This window comes from Talpa occidentalis, unplaced genomic scaffold (genome assembly GCF_014898055.3).
Source record: "Talpa occidentalis isolate TD23 unplaced genomic scaffold, MPIMG_talOcc4v2.1 talOcc4.11, whole genome shotgun sequence".
Taxonomy (NCBI): domain Eukaryota; kingdom Metazoa; phylum Chordata; class Mammalia; order Eulipotyphla; family Talpidae; genus Talpa; species Talpa occidentalis.
In genome coordinates this window covers 67,001,393-67,023,788 of record NW_023601104.1, presented here as the reverse complement: position 1 = coordinate 67,023,788, position 22,396 = coordinate 67,001,393, and the positions used below count along the sequence as shown (strand labels likewise).

At 39.0% G+C, this 22,396-nt stretch overlaps 1 protein-coding gene across 1 annotated transcript in view; it reads left to right on the top strand.

Annotated features, from left to right (window-relative positions):
- ARMH4 (armadillo like helical domain containing 4) overlaps positions 1–22,396 on the top strand; it is a 105,234-nt gene that overhangs the window by 18,873 nt on the left and 63,965 nt on the right. Inside the window, exons 4-5 of the mRNA XM_037503416.2 lie at positions 2,142–2,339; positions 18,667–18,921. Coding sequence (XP_037359313.1) covers positions 2,142–2,339; positions 18,667–18,921 — 453 coding nt within the window. The remainder of the gene's footprint in view (positions 1–2,141; positions 2,340–18,666; positions 18,922–22,396) is intronic.

Below are 22,396 nucleotides of genomic sequence, written 5' to 3'. Positions count from 1 at the left end.
TATGGTAGTTCCATTTTTAATTTTTTTTTTTATAATTTTTTTTAAATTTTTTTTTTTATAGAGGCATGTTTTATTTATTTATTTTATTTGTTTTGTTTATACATGCACTGGGTACAGTCAGAAGCGCGGGAGGGTGAGAGAATTCACCAGAGCCAGAGTGGGGAGCAGAGCAGGCAGAAGGACCAAAGCACACTGCTGAGGGGAGCAGCGGGCGGCAGGAGAGGTCTGTGCGCCATGTGGGACCCTCCTCTGGTGGCCGGGGAGCAGCCGGGGATCGAACCCGCGCCGCAGAGGCCATGGGCAGCTTCGCAACCCAGCGCTCAACCTCTGCATCACCGGGGAGGCCCCTATTTTTAATTTTTTGAGGCACTTCCATAGTGGTTGTATCAATTTACATTACCACTAAGAGTGTACTAGGGTTGCCTTTTCTCCACAATCTTGCCAGCAAGATTGTCTCCCTCTCCCCTAAAGAATAGCTTTATCAGTAACCTAACTAACCCAACAATTCTTCCCATCTCATCCCCTTCTCTCTCTGAATGTTATTGTCATTATGAATCTTGTAGCCATAATTTCCTTGACTTCCTTTTCTTTTAGTTTTAATGCATCTATATTTTCTCTTAAAAGTATACATTTAAATGACACAGAAACATTAATTCCAAAGGGCACTTGCACCCCTATGTTTATAGCAGCACTATTTACAAGAGCTAAGCTATGGAAACAACCCAAATGCCCAAAATCGATGACTGGATCAAGAAGATGTGGTACATATACACCATGGAATATTACTCAGCAATCAAAAAAGATAAACTCATGCAATTTGCAGCAACATGCATGGAGTTGGAAGGGCTCATGCTCAGTGAAATAAGTCAGAAAGAAAAAGAAAAAATCCTAGATGGTTTCACTCATAGCAGGAATTTAGAAAACCTAAATAAGGGACCAGGAAAAAGACTAATTATATCAAAGTAAAAATCAAAATCAACAAGCAACTATAAACCAGAGACATACTACAGGGGGAGGGAGCAGGAAGAGGAAGAATTAGGGTCAAAATAAGGGGGGGTGCAATTGTATGGGGAATATAACCAAAATGAAAAATGCATACATTGTACAAAAATAAAAAAAGTAAGAATTATATAAAATAAAATATTAAAAAAAGTATACATTTAAAATTTTTAGTTGTTTTTGACTTTATAAAAACAGTATCATACTATAGATGGCCTTTTTAGGACTTTTTTTACTTAATATTCTATGGCTAAGATTTATTGTGATTATTTTGTTTGGACTGCTTATAATATTCCATTATGAAAGTATATCATCGTTTATTCATGCAGTCACTCCTAATGATTTGCATTTGGGGCATTGCCAGGTTTGGCTGTTATGATGATTACTGTCATGAAAATTCTTTGACATGTTCTCCATTGTCGGGGTTTCTCTTGGGTATGTGCGTAGGAATGGGATTGCTAGGCCTTAGGGTATATGAGTGTTTGACTTTAGGAGGCAATGCCTTATAGTTTTCCAAAGGGGTTGCACCAAATTTTATTCATCACAGCAACAGACCTGGGAGCATTTAAAAATAGTTTTCAGTCTTTACCTCCGAGAGGTTCTGATGCAATATGGTGAGATATTTGGAAGGCATGAAAATCAGCATTTAAAAAATTACCTTCAGAAAATTGTATGATCAATCAGGCTTCCAAAACACTCTATTCTAGAGTTTTTACATTTGGGAAGACCTCAGGCTTTATTTGGCTGTTTTGAAAATGAGCAATATATTCCAAACATTTATTCTAGGCCCTTACTCATTGACTTAAGTAATAATAAAAGTAGTCTTTGGAATATATTTTAATAAACTAAAAAAAATTTCTACTTTTGGTAAAAATTATATAAAATCCTGCAAAAGCCAGAACATTGTCTGTAGACTAAATAGAAAATTAAGTGTTAAAAGACAGATTTCTGACTTGAGAAATGTGTTTTTCTGGAAGATAAAGAATTTGTCTTGAGTAGGGAAGGAGGCTGATTTAAGTGCCATGCTTAATGTATCTATGATATTGGTTCATTAATCATTTCTGCTTAAAAAGTAAAAGCACAGGTGCACATTTATCATAATGATCATTTTAGAGTCAAGCTCTGTTTCTTGTGTTTGGCAGACCCAATGGACACAGTCACAAGGCCAAGTGAGGAGTTCTTCACACCAATCGTAGGCCCTCCCATGACGCCCCCTGGAATCACAGAGGAGGCACTCAGCATTTCCCAATGGGCATCTTCTGAGGGAAGAACTGATGTTCCGTCCGTAAGCCGTGTTAATACAGCTGCCTCATATAGTCTGGACCAACTCGAATCTGAAGGTATCCACGCTATAAAGGGGATCTATTCTAGGACTAATTGGGTCACTGAGCAAATGTATTTGAGCAAAGATTCAGGAGAAGTGTATTCAATCTGCACTGTAGACCAGGAATCAGTCAACTATGATCCAGACCAATTGGCTTCCCATTTGATTTGTGTGACCTGCAATCTGTTACAAGAATGTCTTTGCATTTTTAAATGCTTGAAAAAAAATAAAATCACAAGAACCGCATTTGGTGACATGTAGAAGTTACATACTATTCAAATTTCAGTGTTCCTCAGTAACGCTGTATTGGACACATCCACACTTGCGCATTGATATATTATTTGTGGCTGTTTCTGTGCCACAGCAGCAGAGTTGAGTGGATGTGACAGACTAACTGCCCACAAACCCTAAAACATTTACGATCTGGCCCTTAGCCAAAAAGGCTTGCTGACCCCTGGTCTCCATCAGAGGTTCTCCACTACAGTTGAACATTAGAATCACCTTGGGAAGCTTTTAAAAAACCTTAATGCCCAAGTCCTTCCAGCAATTCACAGTTGGTGTAGGGTGGGAGCTGCCGTCAACATTTTTAGAGTGCTTTGATGATTTCAGTGTGCAGAATGGGTTGAAAATATTGGCTTAAATGGAAAACTTGATTTTCCTCACCCTGTTTTCTTGGATGGAAGTTTTAACATGCATTGTGTTTTCATAACACCACTCTGGTTGGTAATGTTTACTAATTCCCCTTTAGTACCATCCCTGGGTTAGAATGTTCCACCAGGGCCTCCCCGGTGGCGCAGCGGTTGAGCGCTGGGTTGCGAAGCTGCCCGCAGCCTCTGCGGCGCCGGTTCGATCCCCGGCTGCTCCCCGGCCACCGGAGGAGGGTCCCACATGGCGCGCAGACCTCTCCTGCTGCCCGCTGCTCCCCTCAGCAGTGTACTTCGGTCCTTCTGCCTGCCTGCTCTGCTCCCCACTCTGGCTCTGGTGAATTCTCTCACCCTCCCGCGCTTCTGACTGTACTCAGTGCATGTATAAACAAAAACAAAAAACAAACAAATAAATAAATAAATAAACAAAAATGCCTCTATTAAAAAAAAAAAAAAAAAAAAAAAAAGAATGTTCCACCATTTGGAGAGAGGCAGTCTCTTAATCTATTAAGACTGAGAAACTCATGCCCAATTATACTTTCCAAGACATCGATTTTGAACATGAAAAAGAAGTGTGAGACAACTACGCATCCACAAGCAAGAAGACTGGAAATAGGGCAAAATGTCATTTAATATTCAGCAGTTTAGCAGGTGACTAACTCCTGTCTGGAGGTGGGAGTTGTCCGGAGATTTGTAGTGAAGTTTCTTGAAGTAATTTGGAAGACAGGTGAGCTTTGGGGCATTACATTAACCAGGTGTTTCATGTAGTATAGATATAGGATGTGCTGTTATTTCATATTTTGTCTGCTCTAAAACAGTTTAGCCAGGTTTGCAGTATTGCAGATTTCCAGGGCAACTAGTAGTATTCTGACAGAGAAGTATGACATTGTAGGAGTAGTGTGGAGAATCCCACAGAAGAAATGTGGTTTAAGAAATGGATTGAAGTGAGCTCAGAGGCTAACAGCTCTTTACTCCACATTCAGATAAAAACTGGATGACTTTGACTTTTGTATTTCATATTAGCTGTGTGCTCTCCTTGATGCCATCTGGAAAAAGCAGGTTTCCTCAAATTAACCTGAGTTTGAGATGACAGCTTTACCCAGCAGGGCTCATTAAATCAGAGAAAAAAATTATATTTGGGAATAATCTATACTTGTGAAACTGCAATAATTTTCTAAATTTAGTAGATGGTGGCAGTTGTATTGAAATATGTGAGAATTTTCCTTACTTGCCTAAGATGGCCTGGAGTTTCAAGTCTTTTCTTCTACACAATTCAATTCCAGCTACTTTTGAGAATATATTTTGTCAGTTTTGGAACTAAATTATGATCCTTAACAAGGCTGATGAAAGACATTTTTAATTAAAAAATATTTTTTTTTCTGCTAGCTGTTGGGCTTAAGACAAGATTTGAATGAAGACACCTTTTCTCCCAAATACCAGGGAATAAACTTTATGTTTAATTAGTATGTTATTAAGATCACAATTAGAATTATCCTGGTGCCTCTAGTTCTCTGAAAGCTGAAACAACTACACACTGATTTAAACAGATAAACCTGCTAGATTCCTGGCTGTATCATGCTCCACCTTGCCCAGGGGTATAAATGCAGTTTGAGATTTTGGGTAAGGTATTTTAATTTTACTTTAGGATTATAACCAAAGGAAGATAATTTATTTTTATTTAAGGCTATGGGTTATGGTACGTCAAGTTGTCTGTGTACCTTTTGAATTTTAATCTTAGTGACGTGTGACAAATGACATACAGTTCTTGAGTTAAACATGTGTTTATAAAATTGCATTATTACTCCTTTTAGTTATTTTAGTATCTTTCTTTGCATTTGGGAACACTTCTTGTAGTGATCATTTTTCCCGGTGGGAAATGGGTAATACTTGTTCTTATTAGAGACCAGAATCCTGAGGAGAGAGAACCTCTGTGGAAATTTCTGGATATCTTTCCATTAAGGGATAACTAATGGCCCAGATCAACCTGAAAATAGCATCTATGGGGTGCCCTGTTTATCCTCCTTTACATTTCTGTGACATAATGACTAAGGGGGCATGTGTTAATTTTCCAGTGTTGCCACAAGAAAGTACCACAAACTGAGTGGTAATTTTTTCCCTTGCAGTTATTCTTTTGCAGATCAACCCAAGATGTAGGCAGGACCATGCTCCTTTTGCCTCTAGGGGAGGGTAGTCCCTTGTCCCTCCACCTTCTGATGACCTCAAACATTCCTTGGCTTGTGGCTGCAGCACTCCAATCTCTGCCTCCACCTTTACTGGGGCTTCTGTCTCTGTGCCCAAATTTCTTTCATCTTCTGCAGACACCAGCCATTGGCCTAGGGCCCAATACTTTTATCTTAATTTGATTGCATTTACCAAGACTGTTTCTAAATAAGGTCACATTCACAAGTACTATGGATTAGGATACAAATGTATCTTTTTTGGGGGACAGAATTAAACACAGCACAGGGTTCTACTTCTAAGGAGTTTACTGTGTTCTTTTACATAAACATTATCTTTCTATCTTTTTTATCTAGTATGCATATGTAAAATATGCAACAGACATGCTCTATTTCTGGAACACTCAGCTGAAAGATGTGCATTGGTAGAGTGGGAGAAGTTTTGGTGTATTTTACATTTCTCAGTCACTGAAAAAAATCCTCCTTCTAGAAAAAAATCCACCTTGTGCATATTTCGGTAATATACAGTTTGATTTTTGAAGGGATAATGGCTTATCTGTCACCTTGTTGGGTACATTTGACTTCTTGCTCACTCTTTTTTAGGGAATAAATGTTTCCAGGACGATAAAAAAGAATGTGTTATACTTATCTCAGGCATAACTCTACTAGGGCTGTATTCAGTATCTTTGAAATGTAAACATCACAAAAGTGTTTTGCTTTTTTTCAAGCTAGGAAAATGGCAAATTATACATTACATTGTATGTATGTTTTTAAGTTGCCATTTGGGAGCAGGGAAATCTTTCTCTGTTCCAAAATTGTAACTTAAAATTTCTAAATACTTATGAAAACATACTTGGAATCTTAAAATTTGGGTTAACTGTCTTTAAAATATTTTAATACTAATATAGCCAGTGGAATGAGACTTTCAAAATTTCTTAAAGAATTTCTCCTTTCTGCAGTTTAGAAACCCAACTGAGGATGTCTACTTATTTTAAATAAATCAAACTTGTATATTCCCACAGAAGATGGAAATTCATCTATGCTGTAAAATTGTAATAATAATTCTGTAGAGTTGAAGGTTAACAGCTCAATATTCAGAAAACAATTTTTGTCAGTCTTACTGTGCAAGGTATAAGGTTTCCAAGAACAGGTGGGGGATGAGAACACAAAACAGAGAGTTCCCAGATCTTGTGATTAATCCTTTCTCACATGCCCAGTGCTTCCTCCCTTAGTGTTTGGAAGTCAGTGTCTGGTCTTGCAGGGAGGGGGAAATGGGAAGCCACATGGTGCTCACCATGGTGCTGACCAGACAGACATGGGGCACAGTGAATTGGCTGGGAGTCTCCCAAAATGACTCTGGGTCTGTTACTGTTCTTCTGCAAGAGAAGAAATACCAGTGTCCTTGTTCTGGAAAAGTTGAATTCTTGATTTGACTTGTCCTATTTAATGTCTTGCTGTTGGCATAACAGACTGAGTGTTGGGCTATATAATCTAGTGCCATTATCCTAGAAAATTCATATTTCCTTATCTGTTTCAAAAGGCCCATTTGTTAGAGGCTTTATTGAACAAACTCAAAATAATTAGCTTACTAAAATGTTAATGTTTAAAAATATATAACATATTACCTTTAAAAATACATATAAAGAGATTTTTACCTGTTTGTGTCCAACAGACAAGTTGTGTTTAAAATAGTTTGATTTAAAAAAATGAGACCAAATATATCATTTCACTTAACTTTTTTTCTAATGTTTTTTTTCCCAGATCATTTTGGCTGTCCTTATATTTAGTTTTTAAAAGATTGTGCTTTTGACGTCTTCTCCCAGTCAGGCAGCACACATGGGGCAGAAAGCTGTCATTATTCTGTCATTTGTTGCTTTATCTATTTTAGTAACATCCATTTTCTTGCCTTTTCAGAGGTGCATATCTCTCTGTGTGTGAATGTATATGTGCCTCTGTATATAAGTGTTTGTATGTGAACATATCTGTGTTTGAGCAGAACAAAACATATGTGTATTTAATTTCATGGGTATTTTCCATAGTCCTTTGAGAATACTTTTGATATATTTACTGCACCTTTTAATTTCCTCTGCTGAGGAGATAGTGGTGTTATCTTTCCCTTCTTATTTGGAAGTTTTATTCTGTCTCTGTCCTAGGAGTTTTTGTACTGATAATAGAGGAATTTCATGAGAAAGTCATGTTTGAAAAGTATGCCTTCATTTAGATGGCTTGTATTTTTGGTATCATTGATACTGAAGTCAAGGTGCCTTGTCTTTTTCTTTTGGTCAATCAAAAGTGAATTGGGAAATACATTCTTAAAGTGGCATTATGGATATGTGTCAGAGATATTCTTCTTCAGTAGTCCCACTGAGAATATTCAGAGCTCATGTAACTTTTATGAAAGAAGTGTTTGTTCTTCACCTGCACTTTAATTCACAAAATCAATTTTTTGGTCCTTCCAGTATGCATTTCTTTCAGAGAGTATTTTCTCATTTTTCATGTAATTTTTCAACTCAGAGGGAAGCTTGAATGAGTGAATGAGAAAGAACATTCAAAATCTCATCTCAAGCCTATATTTATGAAACTCAGTCTGCCATCCAAGTACTAACCAGGCCCGACTTATGAAACTCAGTCTGTGTGATATGTACAATAAAGAAGACCACCGCTACCTGAGAGACTATAATATGAGGTTAGAAATGTTCATGCTAATTATGTTAAGAATAGGAACAAGTTTTGACCTTTGCTTTTGTAAATGCTTTGGATTTAATTTTGCTTCAATGTCACAGCCACTTAAGTGATATATATGTGGGGAAGATGTGGGAAAGAATATTTGATGAAATATGCCCTTTGTTTGATTTCAGTGATGAATTAGATACTCTCTTCCTCCAAAGATGCCTGTTCTGGCCAAAAAATGGGAATTTAATAAAAATAATGCATTCATAGCTCTATCAACATGAACCCATGAAACGTCTAATATTATCACCAAATATGATAGGGAAGGAATTTTTTGTTCATTCTTATCTTTGCAGCATTTTCAAGCATATTATGTGACAGATTATGAAACAGAATTACTAATGATTTCAGTCATCAACTGCCTCTTTTGGCAAGTCACTTTGTCTCATCCTCAAATCATCATATTTTCTTAGGCATTTATGATAGATTTCTAAGTACCTATACGCTCTATAGAATAGGATAGTAAGTCAGCACTTAAAATGGTCATCACATGTTTGCCAGTAATGCTCACATAGCCAGTGATGTTTCAGAAATATTTAAAATCAATATTATGATCTATTTCCATAAAGCTTTACTTACAAATTCTGCTGTTTAGAAAGATCAAAGTTTTCTGGTATGCTTTCTTATTCTATCTTATCATAGAAGGTAGAATTTCTGTCCTATCATTGAGAATTCATTTACTGGAATAATTACAAGTTGATTCTTTCCATCTTTGTGTGTGTGTGGGGTGTGTCCCTCTATGGCTAGCACCAGGAAGTTAGCATGGCTTAGACTATTTGCTCTTAGACTTTTTACATAATGCCTCATGGTGACAAAAGGATTTATCACTCTACATATTCAGAAGTTTTATTTATTCATTCATTTGTGCATTTAACAAGCATTTAGTGATTCAGAAAATACGAAGAAGAAATAGGAGTAGGCCTGGCTCTTTAGGGAGCATATCTGTCTTGCAACAGGCAAGACAGATACACAAAAAAAGTATCACAAAAAGTACAGAAAAGTCTTTGAGAGTCAGGAGAGAGAGCTTTGCCCCTCCAAGAGAAGCAAACAACTGATATTTACACTTGTGAGTCTTATATGTGTCTGTATTGGTGTGTATAGATTTGCATACATAGGTACATTCATTGTTCTCTTGGTATTTATTAAAAAGTAAGTGGTTACAAATCCAAAAATATGAAAAATATTCTAAAGGGTGGCCAAGTTAACATACATATCACACTATGTCATTTATTTTATAGACAAGTAATCAAGCAGGTTTTTCTGATTTAGCAATATTGGCTAGATGAGTTGTTTCTTAAGACTAGTGGAAGTTTTTAATGGCAGAAGTGATAGCTTTTCCATGTAACCAGGTACTCAGCCTCTGGCTAACGGAGCCTTGATTTATAGGAAGTGGCAACCGTGTCTCTCTAGAGGAGAATGCTCAAAATCTCTGGCAAAATAATTGGTTTTGAATGATTCGTCTGGACATATACTCCAGGGTTGAAAATCCTGAGAGGAGTTGTCCAACCAAGGATTTCCATGTCTGGTGGATTTTTTGCAGTTGTTGAAGTGAAGATGTAGGTTGCAATCACAGAATGAGATTTCTATGGCATTTTAGATGTTTCCAGAAAATTAAGGCATTTTATAAAGGCATATTTGTCAGTAAGAGGATGGATATAACTCCCCTTTCACATGTATAAACTTGAGAATTCTATTGCATTGGACTACAGTTACAAACCTTAACAAGATATAAACTAAGAATATTATCAACTGCATTTTCTCAGGCTTTATTCAGAACACCAAAGTTGTTTTGGCATCAGATTACCTCTTAACATTTAAATGCTTACATATTCCCAATGGAAAAGATTTGAAGAAAGACATAATGCATCAGTTTGGATGACCTCACAAGATCTAAAAATTTTTCACACTTGGAAACATTGAATCTAGCCTGGAAGATTTACACTGCTTGTGCTTACATTCACCAGTGCCTTTTCTTCTTTAGCCATTTTACATCCTCTCTTCTGTTCAATATATATGCAGACATAAGACTCTCTGGAAATTCTTAAAAAACAAAAAACCAACGAAGACTCTTCCAGGTTTTAGCTGAGAGGGGGTCTCCAGGTGGGCGGAGGGTCTCACTCTGGGTTTCTCAGGGTATATGCTTGCTTGCTCTGTCAAGACCTGTATCCCATTAAAACCCCTAACTGAAGTGCAGATGAAACCCATTCACTTGTTTCAGCTAAAATTAGTAGAAATAAAATAAAAAGCACTTGGCTCAAACCTAAGGAAACATAAAATAAATAAAGTGAAAGAAATATAAATCGAGTTAGGCCACAAGGTACATATTTTTCCCTGGTCTTACGTTAGCTCACAAGCTCTTGGGGTTCCCAGGCCCTCATCCATTCCATGCTCTGTCTGAGAAGGTTTTCAATATTCTATACCCAAAACACTGGAGCAAGTTTTTTCAGGCACCCTGCCAGGTTTTCTGGCATTTCAGCTCTTGGCTGTTTCCTACACAGAGGGTAACTTATTTTCTCCTTCCCATTCCTGTTTCCACATAGAAGAGCCAAGGTTGAGATATAAATTTCCTTTAGGCCCCACCACTATGTAGAGAACCCCTGTAGAGGGCTGGACAGGACACAGTGCAGGTTTTCTGATCCAGCAGACCGGGTAAAGGAGGAGTCAGAGTCCTCAGTGGTTTTGCAGGCTTTTATTGGGATTACCAGGTACACGGCAGGCAGGGGTGCTAGGGGGCCAGAAGGCTGGCAGTCCTCCCAGCCCCCAGCAAATCCGTACTCTCTCTGGGCTCTCTGGCGTTCTCTGCTTCTCTTTCTTTGCTTCTCTTTCGGCTTCTTGGCTTCTGCTGGCGTCCCCGTGATGCCGCCCTTAAAAAAAAAAGCACAGTCTTGGCCCAGGTGGATCTCATCTACCTATGCCCACACCCTACTCCAGGTGCCTGCCATCAGGCATACATTCAGGACCACAAGGATCCATCATCTATCCTGATGGCAGGAGGGCAGAAAAGCCTGACATTTTTCCTTACCCTACAACCCCCAACTCCACATATTTGCTGTGCTGTTTCCAGGCTGAAGGGCAAACCTTCAATCCCTAGGAAACTGACAGCCAACCTACTGTCATGATTGACACAGGAAATCTTGTCTGTTAACAGTGTGGCACGACTCCTGTCCAGGACATATGACACTGCACTTACCAAACAAGAAGCAGGTCTGTGTGATAACAGGTTAGCTGTCACATTCTGTAGCAAATAATCCTCAGCTACAATACTCTACAGTTAGGAAGTGAAAGCTAAAGGAGGCCAGGAAGGAAAAACAGAAACAGTTGAGTTCAAACTCATTCTCTTTTATGAAGCCTCGCAGCCCACCCTGCTCACATTGATGATCAGTGTGGATTGATGGAAAATAACTCTGGTTCTGGAAATGGACATAGCTGAGTTTAAACCAGAGTTTAAATCCAGTTGTGATCTTGACCAAATGAGTTAGTGCTTTTAGACTTCCGTTTTTCCATCTGTGTAAAGCAGGGATAATGATGTTCTGATCTCTTGCCCATGAGAATAAAATGAGATCCTGCATGTAGTAAACATACACATGACATTGAAAAAATACAAAATAAATATGAACACTTTACATCATTTGTCACTTAAACTTATTATCATTTATTGTCGACTACTATGTAACAGTTTTTATAATGAAATAGTCATATCCTCTGCCTGCAACTCTGGGTTAGGAGCCGTAGGTAAGAACTTTCTACTTACCCTATAGTTGTTATTGATTGAAATCCAGTGCTATCTTGAGACCTGAATTGAGCACTCTATATATGAGGATGTGGTGGTTTCCACTTATGTTCTGCTAGAAAGTCAGTGAATATTTGGTTAAACTTTTTGCATCCCATGATAGGGTTGAGTGTTATTTCCTTTTCATGAGAACCCAGACCAATACCTGCACTCAGTCAGGTCAGGGGAACTCAGTAAAGTTAAATGATTCTTTAAACCTACTTTGAGAAGCAGGGGCTGGGGGGAATGGAATAAAAGAAGACTGGAGGAGGATTTTTCTCTAAAAACATTTTTGGAGTTATTTTGTACCCCGAGAAGGTACCACTCCCCACCCCACCCCTACAATGTGACAAAATCATGCAGATAGATTTTTCTTAAAAAGTTAATACTCATTTGAAGTATAAACGTAATGTATATTAATAAAAATTACGTTGGAGCCCTATAAAAGCATTGCTACTATTTTGAAGAGGGAGGCATGAATTAGAGTGCCTCTAGGGTAAGGAAAAAATGTCAGGCTTTTCTGCCCTCCCACCATCAGGATAGATGATGGATCCTTGTGGTCCTGAATGCATGCCTGATGGCGGGCACCTGGAGTAGGGTGTGGGCAGATGTAGATAGGATTCACCTGGGCTAAGATTGGGCTTTTAAGGGCGGCGTCATGAGGACGCCAGTAGAAGCTGAGCGAGAAGCAAGAGAAGCGGAAGCCGAGAGAAGGCCGGAGAGCCCGGATAGAGTGAAGACTTGCTAGGGGCTGGAAGGCCTGCCGGCCTCCTGGCCCCCCAGCACCCCTGCCTGCCGTATGCCTGGTGAACCCCAATGAAAGACCTGCAAAATCCACTAAGGACTCTGATTCCTCCTTTACCTGGTCTGCTGGATCAGAAAACCTCCCCTGTGTCCATTCCTGTCCTGCCTTTATAGTGCTGTTTGGCTTATTTCTGTTCCTTTAGCAAATAATGAGGGCTTATTTTGTGTGAAGCATAATGTTGGATCCTGTTGTGGGGGGAAGCAAAAAGAAGAATAAGATAGGCTCTCTGGTTTCAAGGAGCTAAATTCATTCAGATGTGATGAAACAGACATTTCCACAAATTAATACATAAACATCATTTTGGGTTAGTTGAGTCCTGTTTCAAAATATGAAGGGGAAATTACTTTCACACATATTTTTTCAAAAACAGCAATCAATCCAGCTAACTTTGTCTTTTGAGTGTATATGGATTCCTATATATAAAATGTGTATGTGTTGCTTAAAGCAAATATTTAAAAATACCAAATTACTGAAGAGTAAGGTTTTACTTTGGATGACTCAGAATTTATAGATGCAATATTTAATATGACTTTTGCATTTCCCTGCATAGCACCCCTGAGAAAAAGAATAGTATTGCTGTAATCTCATTTTCCTGAGGGAAATACATAGGAAACTGTCATCTGAATCAAAAGTGAACTGTCTAATGAACAGGCATTAGATTCTGGAACTTGCCATTTTTGCTCTCTTTATGCAGACAACTCATTTAATTTGAGGCAGGATTTATGGAAGATAATGGAGACTGTGCCAATTATTTGAGGTCAAGGCTAAAAAGGTATTGTGTAATGGCCATCTAAATTGGAGGGTAGTAATATGTATTTTTTATTTTTTTGCTTGCTAACCAGATATAGGAGATGACATGATCAAGATCAGAATCCTATAATTTAAAGAAAGCACTATTAAATGTAATGAGATTATATTTAAACATCTATCTGAAATGTGGGAATCTAAAACTTTGAATCTAAAACGTTTGCAACTGCTGTTTAAGAGGATGGATTATCTTGTCTCAAGTCTTTTTTTCCCCCCTTATATCTGTACCTTTTAAATACGTTAAATATTGTCAAAGCTAGAATGGAGGAAGTTTCTTATATTTACTATAATAGTTCATGGAAAGCTTGAATTTTAGTAAAATGGTTTCAAGAAATTTGTGTAGGTTAATGTAAGAAGTTTTACAAAATTACTATGATGAATCATTTACAAAAAGAGAACTGAAGAAATTAGTGGAAATGTTTAGAGCAGAATGTTTAATAAACAATAACATTTGGGATTTTATCCCATGTAAAAATGCACCCTACATTACAGATACTTTTGTGAGTGTTTAAAGTTGGGAGAATTTTAAAATGGAATTTAAAAATCCAGTAAAATCTATTACTCCTCTTGTACTTCAGATGTTGGTGATATGGATACCCTTGGAAAGCACATTATTTGGATTTTTAGCTTCTGATAGAGACTCTGATGGACTCTAGCAAAGCCACTAGATCTTGGACAAAACCTATGTTTTAATGCATTGTGATTGCAAGTAGTCAGAAAAATTTAAAGGATGGTACATTTTAGCTTGTTCCATCCCAATGTGAGCTAAAACCTGAGTGAGCTGTAAGGAATAAGCAGATTAGAAAGGAAAAGTTGCTCTAGGACAAATAGTGATATCAGGACCTCCACGTGGGTGAGAAGCAAGAAGAGGAGCTGGAGTGTACTCCTCACATTAAGCCTGTGTCTTTAAAAGGGGAGTAAAGTTCCAGGTTTATATCACAGCTTGACTCTACTGAAGCAAAGGTAAATTCTCTCTGGAGAATGCAGTGCTTTTAAAAATAAATTATGCTTTACAACACCATATGTTGGTGAGGATGTGGAATTCAGGAAATTAATTTAGACATTATCTAAAATGTTGAGTGTTTCTAATCCTTTGACTTCAGAATTCCACTTTTAGAAATATACCTGAGGAAAATCTTTGAATAGAAGATCTTGTGTAGAAGTGGGCCTCCCTGGTGGTGCAAGGGGTTAAGCACGGAACTATGAAGCAATCCCCAGCCTCTGCAGCACTAGTCGATCCCCGATCGGCTGGCCAGGGAGCAACCCAAATGGCACAGCAGACCTCTCCTGTCATGCCCACTGCTCCTCTCAGCAGTGTGTTTTGGTCCATCTGCCTGTTCTGCTCCCCACTCTGTCTCTGGTGAATCCTCTCACCCCTGGCGTTTCTGGCCTGTATCCCCGCTCTAATATGGATAAATAAATAAATCTTTAAAAAATAATAAAAAAAAATATTCATAATAGCACTGCATAACAGCAAAAAATTGGCAACAAGTAGATAACCAAAATGTTTGTTGACCTGAGAATAAATAAATTGTGACATATTTGTATAACAAATTGCCACAAATAATTGAAATTAGCAAAGCAGTGTTGTGGATAAAGTATGTGGAACTTAAAACCATAATAATTTTGAATGGAAAGAAAAATCCCTGAATATAAAATTCATTAATGGCATTAAAGGGAAGGAGGTGATTAAAATGAGAGAGTAATTCAAAGTTCTTTAGTTGATAGTGTGTTTTTGGGGTTCATTTTAGCATTAAGTTTAGTAACATTAACATTGTAGATATTTAATATTACATGATAAGAAGTAAAAGCAATTAGAAGCATTTAAAATTTTAGAAATGTAATGAAGTTCTATATATTCTAAGTCAGCTTACTATTGTGAACTATTGACTTTTATGGTCATTATTTTAGAAGCTGCTGGGACTTTTCAACTCCTGCCAGTCCCAGAGCGCCATCTGCTGGAGAATTGTTTCTAAAAGTTTAAATTCTGGTTTTAATTTTGCTCCCAATTCAAGGCACAGCTTTAAAAAAAATCTGGAAAATGAAAAACAGTGCCATTCCTCATGGTTCAGTCATTTTTTTATGTGTGGAATCCATTTTGATACATGGTTTTTGATTATATAGGTATAGGAGTTCCCAGAAAAATACATGCAAACAAATGTTTCTCCTCGAAATATGCTGCTGGGCTGTGTCAGAGCCGTTGTCCTTGTAGGGGAAGAGGGAGGAAAAGCAACACATGCTCAACCTCTGCCTGGCAAGGCCCCCTGTTTCCTTTACCGGTGTCCTTCCTTTTCATGTGCTGTAATTTGTTTTCTTTAGATTTAAATTTTGTAAAGGAAAGAAAAAGGCTTAGTGAAGCGAGTTTTGACTAATGAATAAATAGGCAAAAGATGAGGACTTGAATGAATCATTGATGTTCTAAATGAGATGGAGGTACAGGTGAGGTTCTGTTCTACTAGTAAGACAAGGCAGACAGGTTCTGTTGGGAAACAAGTGTTACTGCTCAGGTTCATCTCATTCCCACTGTTGGGGTGACAGTCTCAAACAAGTGTTCTTCTTTGACTCAGTACTACTTTGGGGATGCTAGTTACTTTTCTGTCTTCTGGAAGTCTAAAGGTGCCTATACTGTGATAAAAGTGGAATTGGAGAAACTGACATTGTTGCGGTGATCTGTCCATTAAGTGGCAAGTGGACTTTGAGGCAGAGTCTGATTACTCAGGCCAGGACCATGGGACATATTTTCTCCCACATCTTCTGTTGTTTTTTTTGGGAGTTAACCCATGGCCTGGTCCTCAAATTAAAGCTCTTGGCTTTGGTGGCCTGAGACAAAAATATTTTCAATAAGTAAGACAGGCCTGCCTTAGAGAGTCAAAAATCTGAGTTTAATGGTCTGGTTGAGACTCTGCTATAATATTTAAGCACCCAGTGCAGTTTTACCACCAGCTAGGTAGCCTGTAAGTAAAACTTGGGGTCTGTAGAGCTAACAACGTAAGTTTGGAGGATAATGCCAGGAAAGTGCTTTTGAATTGTTTAGTCGAAAAGCCTACCGTAAGTCCAAAGATTGATATGGTGATGAAACAGCCCTTAAGAGGTTCCGCCAGAGAGTGTCCAGACAGATGAAAATGACTTAGAGAGGATACTGTCTAGACACATCTTTTCTCCCTGCCATTTGCCACAGGACATTTTTCTGTTTGAGCTATGGACACGCTACTTAATATCATCAAGCCTCTTAGCCAGGTGGGACTGTTACCTGACATCTCTATTTAATGATTTGTAGAAACTGAAGCGAGTCTCAGTCCCTCTTGCATGCTGAGCTGTCCCCTGTCCAAACACCTACATTAGGCCTTTTTGGCTGACACCAAAGTCAGTGTTTTCACTACCATTAGGGGTCAGAATTCTTAACAGCAGACCTGTTAGAAAGTGACTTGATCTTAGGAAGAATCTATGGAAAAATCCCTGAGCTCCATGGTGAGGCATCTCTGTCAGTGCTTGGCTGTAACCATGAATCTGGTGGAATGCCTTGGGCAAATCTGGTTCAGCCAGAGGGAAAAGGAATTTTATGTCGCCTGTATCAGGTCTGGGAGTGGGAACAGTGAGAAGTGGTGGGAGAAGTTCACCTGGCTGGAGAGAAGGGTACTCAGAAACCATCAATTAGTGCTGCCCCTTAGGTCGCTGTTAGCAGCGGTTATTATTTGACATGATGAAATAATCAAGTCAGTCAACATGGGACAATAAAATGGCAATTTTGAGGGTGCATTCTTCATTCTAGGGGAGGTGACTGGAAGAGCTGCTCTGCTGACCTCTCCCAAACTTCTTCTGTGTTTGAGTGAAATGCAGAAGATAGGGGGCCTCTCTGGTGGCACAAGGGATTAAGCACCGCACTATGAAGCAATCCCCAGCCTCTGCAGCACGAGTTCGATCCCTGACCAGCCAGGGAGCAACCCATATGGTGCAGCAGACCTCTGTCTCACCCGCTGCTCCCCTCAGCAGTGTGTTTCAGTTAGTCTGCCTGTTCTGTTCCCCACTCTGTCTCTGGCGAATCCTCTCACCCACCAAGTCTCTGGCCTGTACCTGAGCTCTTGTATGCATAAATAAATAAATCTTAAAAAAAAAAAAGAAATACATAAGATAGAAATCAAAAAGCAGGCAAGCAAGTAGAGAATGGATAAGCAGGCAGGGAACACATAACCACCCGGGCCACCCGGGGCTGAGTGGTCAGGGGCAGAGTGTAGGGGTCTGAGTGTAGATGTTAATCTAAGCATATTATCTAGAGCCATATCTGAACATGCTGTTTTCAGGATGTATTTCCTTACACCATGACTTTTGCCCTAAGAGTTACCTTATCTTAGTTCCCTGTGCATCCTCTGGATAGACAAGGCCCCAAACAGACCCACATTCCCACACCTAGACTTCTAGCATTTCCATGTCTTAAAATTTTTGATTTTGCTCTTTGTCTTTTACTTCCCAATTTTAGTAATGTAGGATCTTCCTGTATCATAAGATATATCCTATATGATAATTATCAGTAGAACTATATTTAGAGATTACATCCCAGATATAACCACCTTTCCCCTCTTCCAGACCCATATGCTCTTCCAAAGCAATTTTCTCTCTTCCTGGCTATTGAAATCATCTAAAGAGGGTTGTCTGCTTTGTCTCTTGCTCTCAGATAGCCTGTTTTCCACCCTGGCTAGAGTCATTCTTTACAAATATGAATCAAATCTGGCCAGTCTCCCCCATCACCTCATTTCCTACATTCTCTCTGTCCCCATCCAGTCTTTTCTTTGTCATTTTGCACAGGACAAGCACACATCTGCCCCAAGGCATTTACCCTTGCAGTTCCCTCTGCTGGGAAAACTCTTCCCCTATATACTGGCTTACATTAAACAAGAGAATTGATTATTTTGGTATAATATCTGTTCAAACTTTACCTTATCAGAAAAGCTTTCCTGTTTCTCCCCATCTGAAACAGCAGCACCTGACATTTTCTGTCTTCTTGCAGTTTAAATCAGAGTGTAAGATTGTATTCTGTATCTGTTTGCTTGTTATATGCCTCCTTGAGTTGTTTAGTAACTCCACAAAGGCAGACATTATTGTTCTATCCCCAGCACCTGAAACTAATAGAGTTCTTTTGTTTAGTGTTATGAAATATAAAGGGGTTAGGACTCTCCTTTTAAATTCTCTTAGTATTCCAGTCTGCTTACTAAGGGATGGCTTTAAAAACAATTCACTTCACCTGAATTTTGACTCTAGATACACATGATGCATCATCATTATTTGACAAAACTGATTTGAGTGTTTTAAAAGGTAAGTGTTTTAAAAAGTAAGTAGTGTTTAGGTCATTTCAAAACACTCGTTTGTATTCACTCACTGTATTTCTTCATGTTTTCCTTTGATTTCTTTTTGCCTAGAGGGAGAAGATGAAGATGAAGAGGATGAGGAGGAGGAAGAGGAGGAAGAGGAGGATGAGGATGAGGAGGATGATGATAAAGATGGAGATGCTCTGGATGAGCGCCTCGATGGTGACCCTGAGCTGCCTGGGTTCACACTCCCTGGCCTCACATCACAGGAACCTGGCTTAGAGCAGGGAAATGAGGCTGTTGTGGAGGAAGCCACCTACCAGGCACCAGATGCCATTGAGTGGCAACAGCAGAATCAGGGGCTGGGTAAGTCCCACTTGCTCCCTTTTCCCTCCTCCCTCCCCCGCTTTTACTTTGTCTAAGGTGACAGCTTCTTTCACTGGTGTGGATTATGGAGCAAAATGGATATTCTGTTTGAGGGTGATTTATTGGGGGAAAAAGTCATCAGTTTTTGCCAATATGTTTATATTTATGCTGTTAAATCACCAGGCTCCTGTCTCAGCTGCCCATGGAGAGCTCTGTTACCTACTTTGGGATGAATTCCTTCTTTTCTTCCCAGCCAGAAGACACATGGAGTCTTTGGAATGACTTTCAAATGGGGAGGGGATGTACATAGCTAGCTGAACACATAGCACGAATGGACTGAAGTCAGAAAACAAATATATTTTGTTACCTTCTGTCCCTTTGGAATTTTTCTGCCCTGCTTCTGAGTGAGCTTTTGTCAGTCCTGTGACTTTTCTGTCCATTCTGAGAGCTGTCATCCTTTGTCAAGCACAGTCTCATTTCAGCTGTCGGGTCCAGACAACCCCATACTTGCTGGCTATAGCACCTGGCCCTCGTTTCTGGCAAGAGACTCCGTGGATGCAGGCTGACCCCATCTGGACACTCTCTTCCCTCTCAGGCCCCTTGTTACTTTCCTCTTGACTTTTCAAGAGAGATGCTATAACCTCTGGATGGTTCTTTGAAGCCTAACTCTCCTGACCTGAGGTGAAATGTCCTCTTCCCTAAAGAAACTCCCCCTTAGAAATTCTCTTAGTCTTTATAGTTTGGCCTGTTTGTACTTTCAGAGTTGCAGAGGTTGAGTGTAAGTGTTATATAATGAGTTTGGGATATTTCATTCAAAATATGTTTGTTGTTCTGGGACTTCACTCTGGAATATCATACTAATGTATCTTGATGTCTTGGTTGAAACTTCCAATTTAGAATCTTATTACATATGATTTCTTAAAGATCATTCTGTCCTCCTCCCTTGCAACTTTTTCTTTTCTCCCTCTCTTTTTTTTACATCAGTGGTGAGAAAGGGTAAGTGCATTGAACAAGCATGGAGTGGGAAAACTGCAATCTGTTTACCACATGATAGGGTAGTTTAAAACATTTTCTCTCATTTTTTTAAAGTGCAAACTGGAATTGGTAAAACCTTTAAAGGTTTGCAATCTAAGGAGAAATTCTTTTTATAATCTCTAGAACTAAAGAAACATGCTTGAGGATATTTAATGTCATCTGTTCTTCCTTTATTTAGAGTTTTTTGATGAACTGTTCTTTAGATTTAATTAATTTATCCAATAAACCTAACTAAACACCTGTTATGTTTCTCACACTTTGCAAAGTGTTCAGGACACATAGAAAAACAAGGTAGTTCCCTGTCTTGTTTATAGCAGAGTCCATTTCTTAAAGATTTCAGTGCAGGGTGGGTAGTTGTATAATAAATGTAGATTTATAAAGGCTGAACAGAAATGAGGATGGTGACCATTTATATTAGCCTGATGTGTTCAGATTTGCCATTTGTAGGATATATAGAGAGGAGAGACTTGAGGGGAAGGAGACCAAAGAAAAGCCCTAAACAAAGGCATGGTGGAGGGATGAAAGAGCATGACACACACAGACGGGCTGGCAAGGACATTGTAAGGGGACAAAAGAAGCTCTTTTGAAATGTGATTGAAGAGACTGGAGAGGCAGGCGAGGGATGCACCATGAAGAACTCTCAGTGCCAAGAGGTTTGAATTTGTCCTTTATGAAAACCACTGTGGTGCAGTGTAGTGGAGAAAGAGGGGGACGACTTGAGACTGGAGAGAGAAAAGGACCATTTAGAGGCCAATGCAGCGATCCCCGTGAGAAATGAAGTTCTGAGTGCAGGCAGAGGTAGTGGGGTAGAGAAAAAGTAGCTAGTTAGAGAGCTGAGAGTGACAGGTCCGTGGCTCTGATGGGGTTGGGAGTAAAAAAGAGAATGGATTTCTAGGTTTTCAGCTTGGGCAGATGGGTAGGTAGTGATGCCTCTGATGAAGACAGGGAATAAAGGAAGAGAAGTGAGTTTGGGGGAGATGGTGAACTGGTTGTGGGTGGGTTGAATATGAGGAGCCTGAACGATATCCAGAAGTGACTTAGATTTTCAGTCTTGAATTCAGAAGAGGGCTGTGATACAGTTCTGGGATCATTACCCTAAGGATTAGCATAGAGGTTGTAGTTGAAATGTAGCTGGGGTTGCCTGTGGAATATGCATCTGGTAAGGAGAATACAACAATGGCTAGACCTCCCCTGGGCAGGCAAAGTGTATCAGCATGGTGCATACAATATTACTGCATTATTCCTCAACAAATTCAGCATGTAACTGGGCAGTAATTACCTTACAAACATATCATACTTGTGAATATTTAGCCTCTATTCTACACAAACTGGTTTGAAATGAACAAAATAAAATATAAAATGCAAAGATAACTTCTTACTAAGCAGTAAGTGACTTAATACCAATAAGAACTTCTGGATCAACATTAATTGATACAGTTTCCTACATACTCAAAGAGCAGATGAAATACAGGAAAACCTCCCTCATACGTGATGAATTTTGTGGAAGGTAGATAAGTGGCTTCACAAAGATGTTTGTGTCCTAATCTCTGGGACTGGTGACTGGTAAAAACAACTTTGCTGATGTTGTCAAGGTAAGGACACTGAGATGGGGAGAGTAACCTACATTATCTGGGTGAGTCCCATGTAACCATAGATGTCTGTAAAAGAGGAGGTGAGTGGCAGGTCAGAGTCAGAGAATGAGATGTCCAGGTGGGCAGATACCAGAGTGATGTGACTGTGTGCCATGGAATGCTGGCTGCCTCTGGAAGCTGGAAAAGTGAGGAGATGGATGGTTGGTCCTCTGAAACCTCCAGAAGGAACACCACCCTGCTGGCACTTTGATTTTAGGCCCTCGAGACCCATTTCAGACTTCTGACCCATATAACTCTAAATGAATTTGCTAAGTTAGTGGTAATGTGGTACAGTAGAAACAGGAAACTAATACAGATGACAATAAGTGTTTCATGAGACATACCATTGTAGAAAGCAGTGTTGCATGGCAAGTGTAGTCAGAGTATGATGGTTGTAAAGGTAAGTAGAGATTATTTCTTCATCATTAAAAATGTAAACACTGAGATCCTTTAAAAAGCAGTCCTATTTAACATCATTTTAACTGGCTATCTTCAGTCCTCTTTTTAAGTGAGTTATTTTATTTATAGGTTATCACATCCTATTTTACAATATGAATAGTATTCTAAAGAAAATGCTAAAACCCATATAAACCTTTAAAAATGAACAGATTGAAGTGGGTAGCTGGGATTGGCTAAAAATAGTGCAAATTCTGAATAGATTATAGTCTCATTTCCTGCGAGGTAACAAGAGCAGAAAATTTAGATGACTTTCTAAGGCAAAGCTATAGATTCATGGCCTCAAATTCTCTAAAGTTCTGTTTTTTTTTTTTAAACACTGTCAACTGTACTGCCTCTAAAGCGTTGGGGAG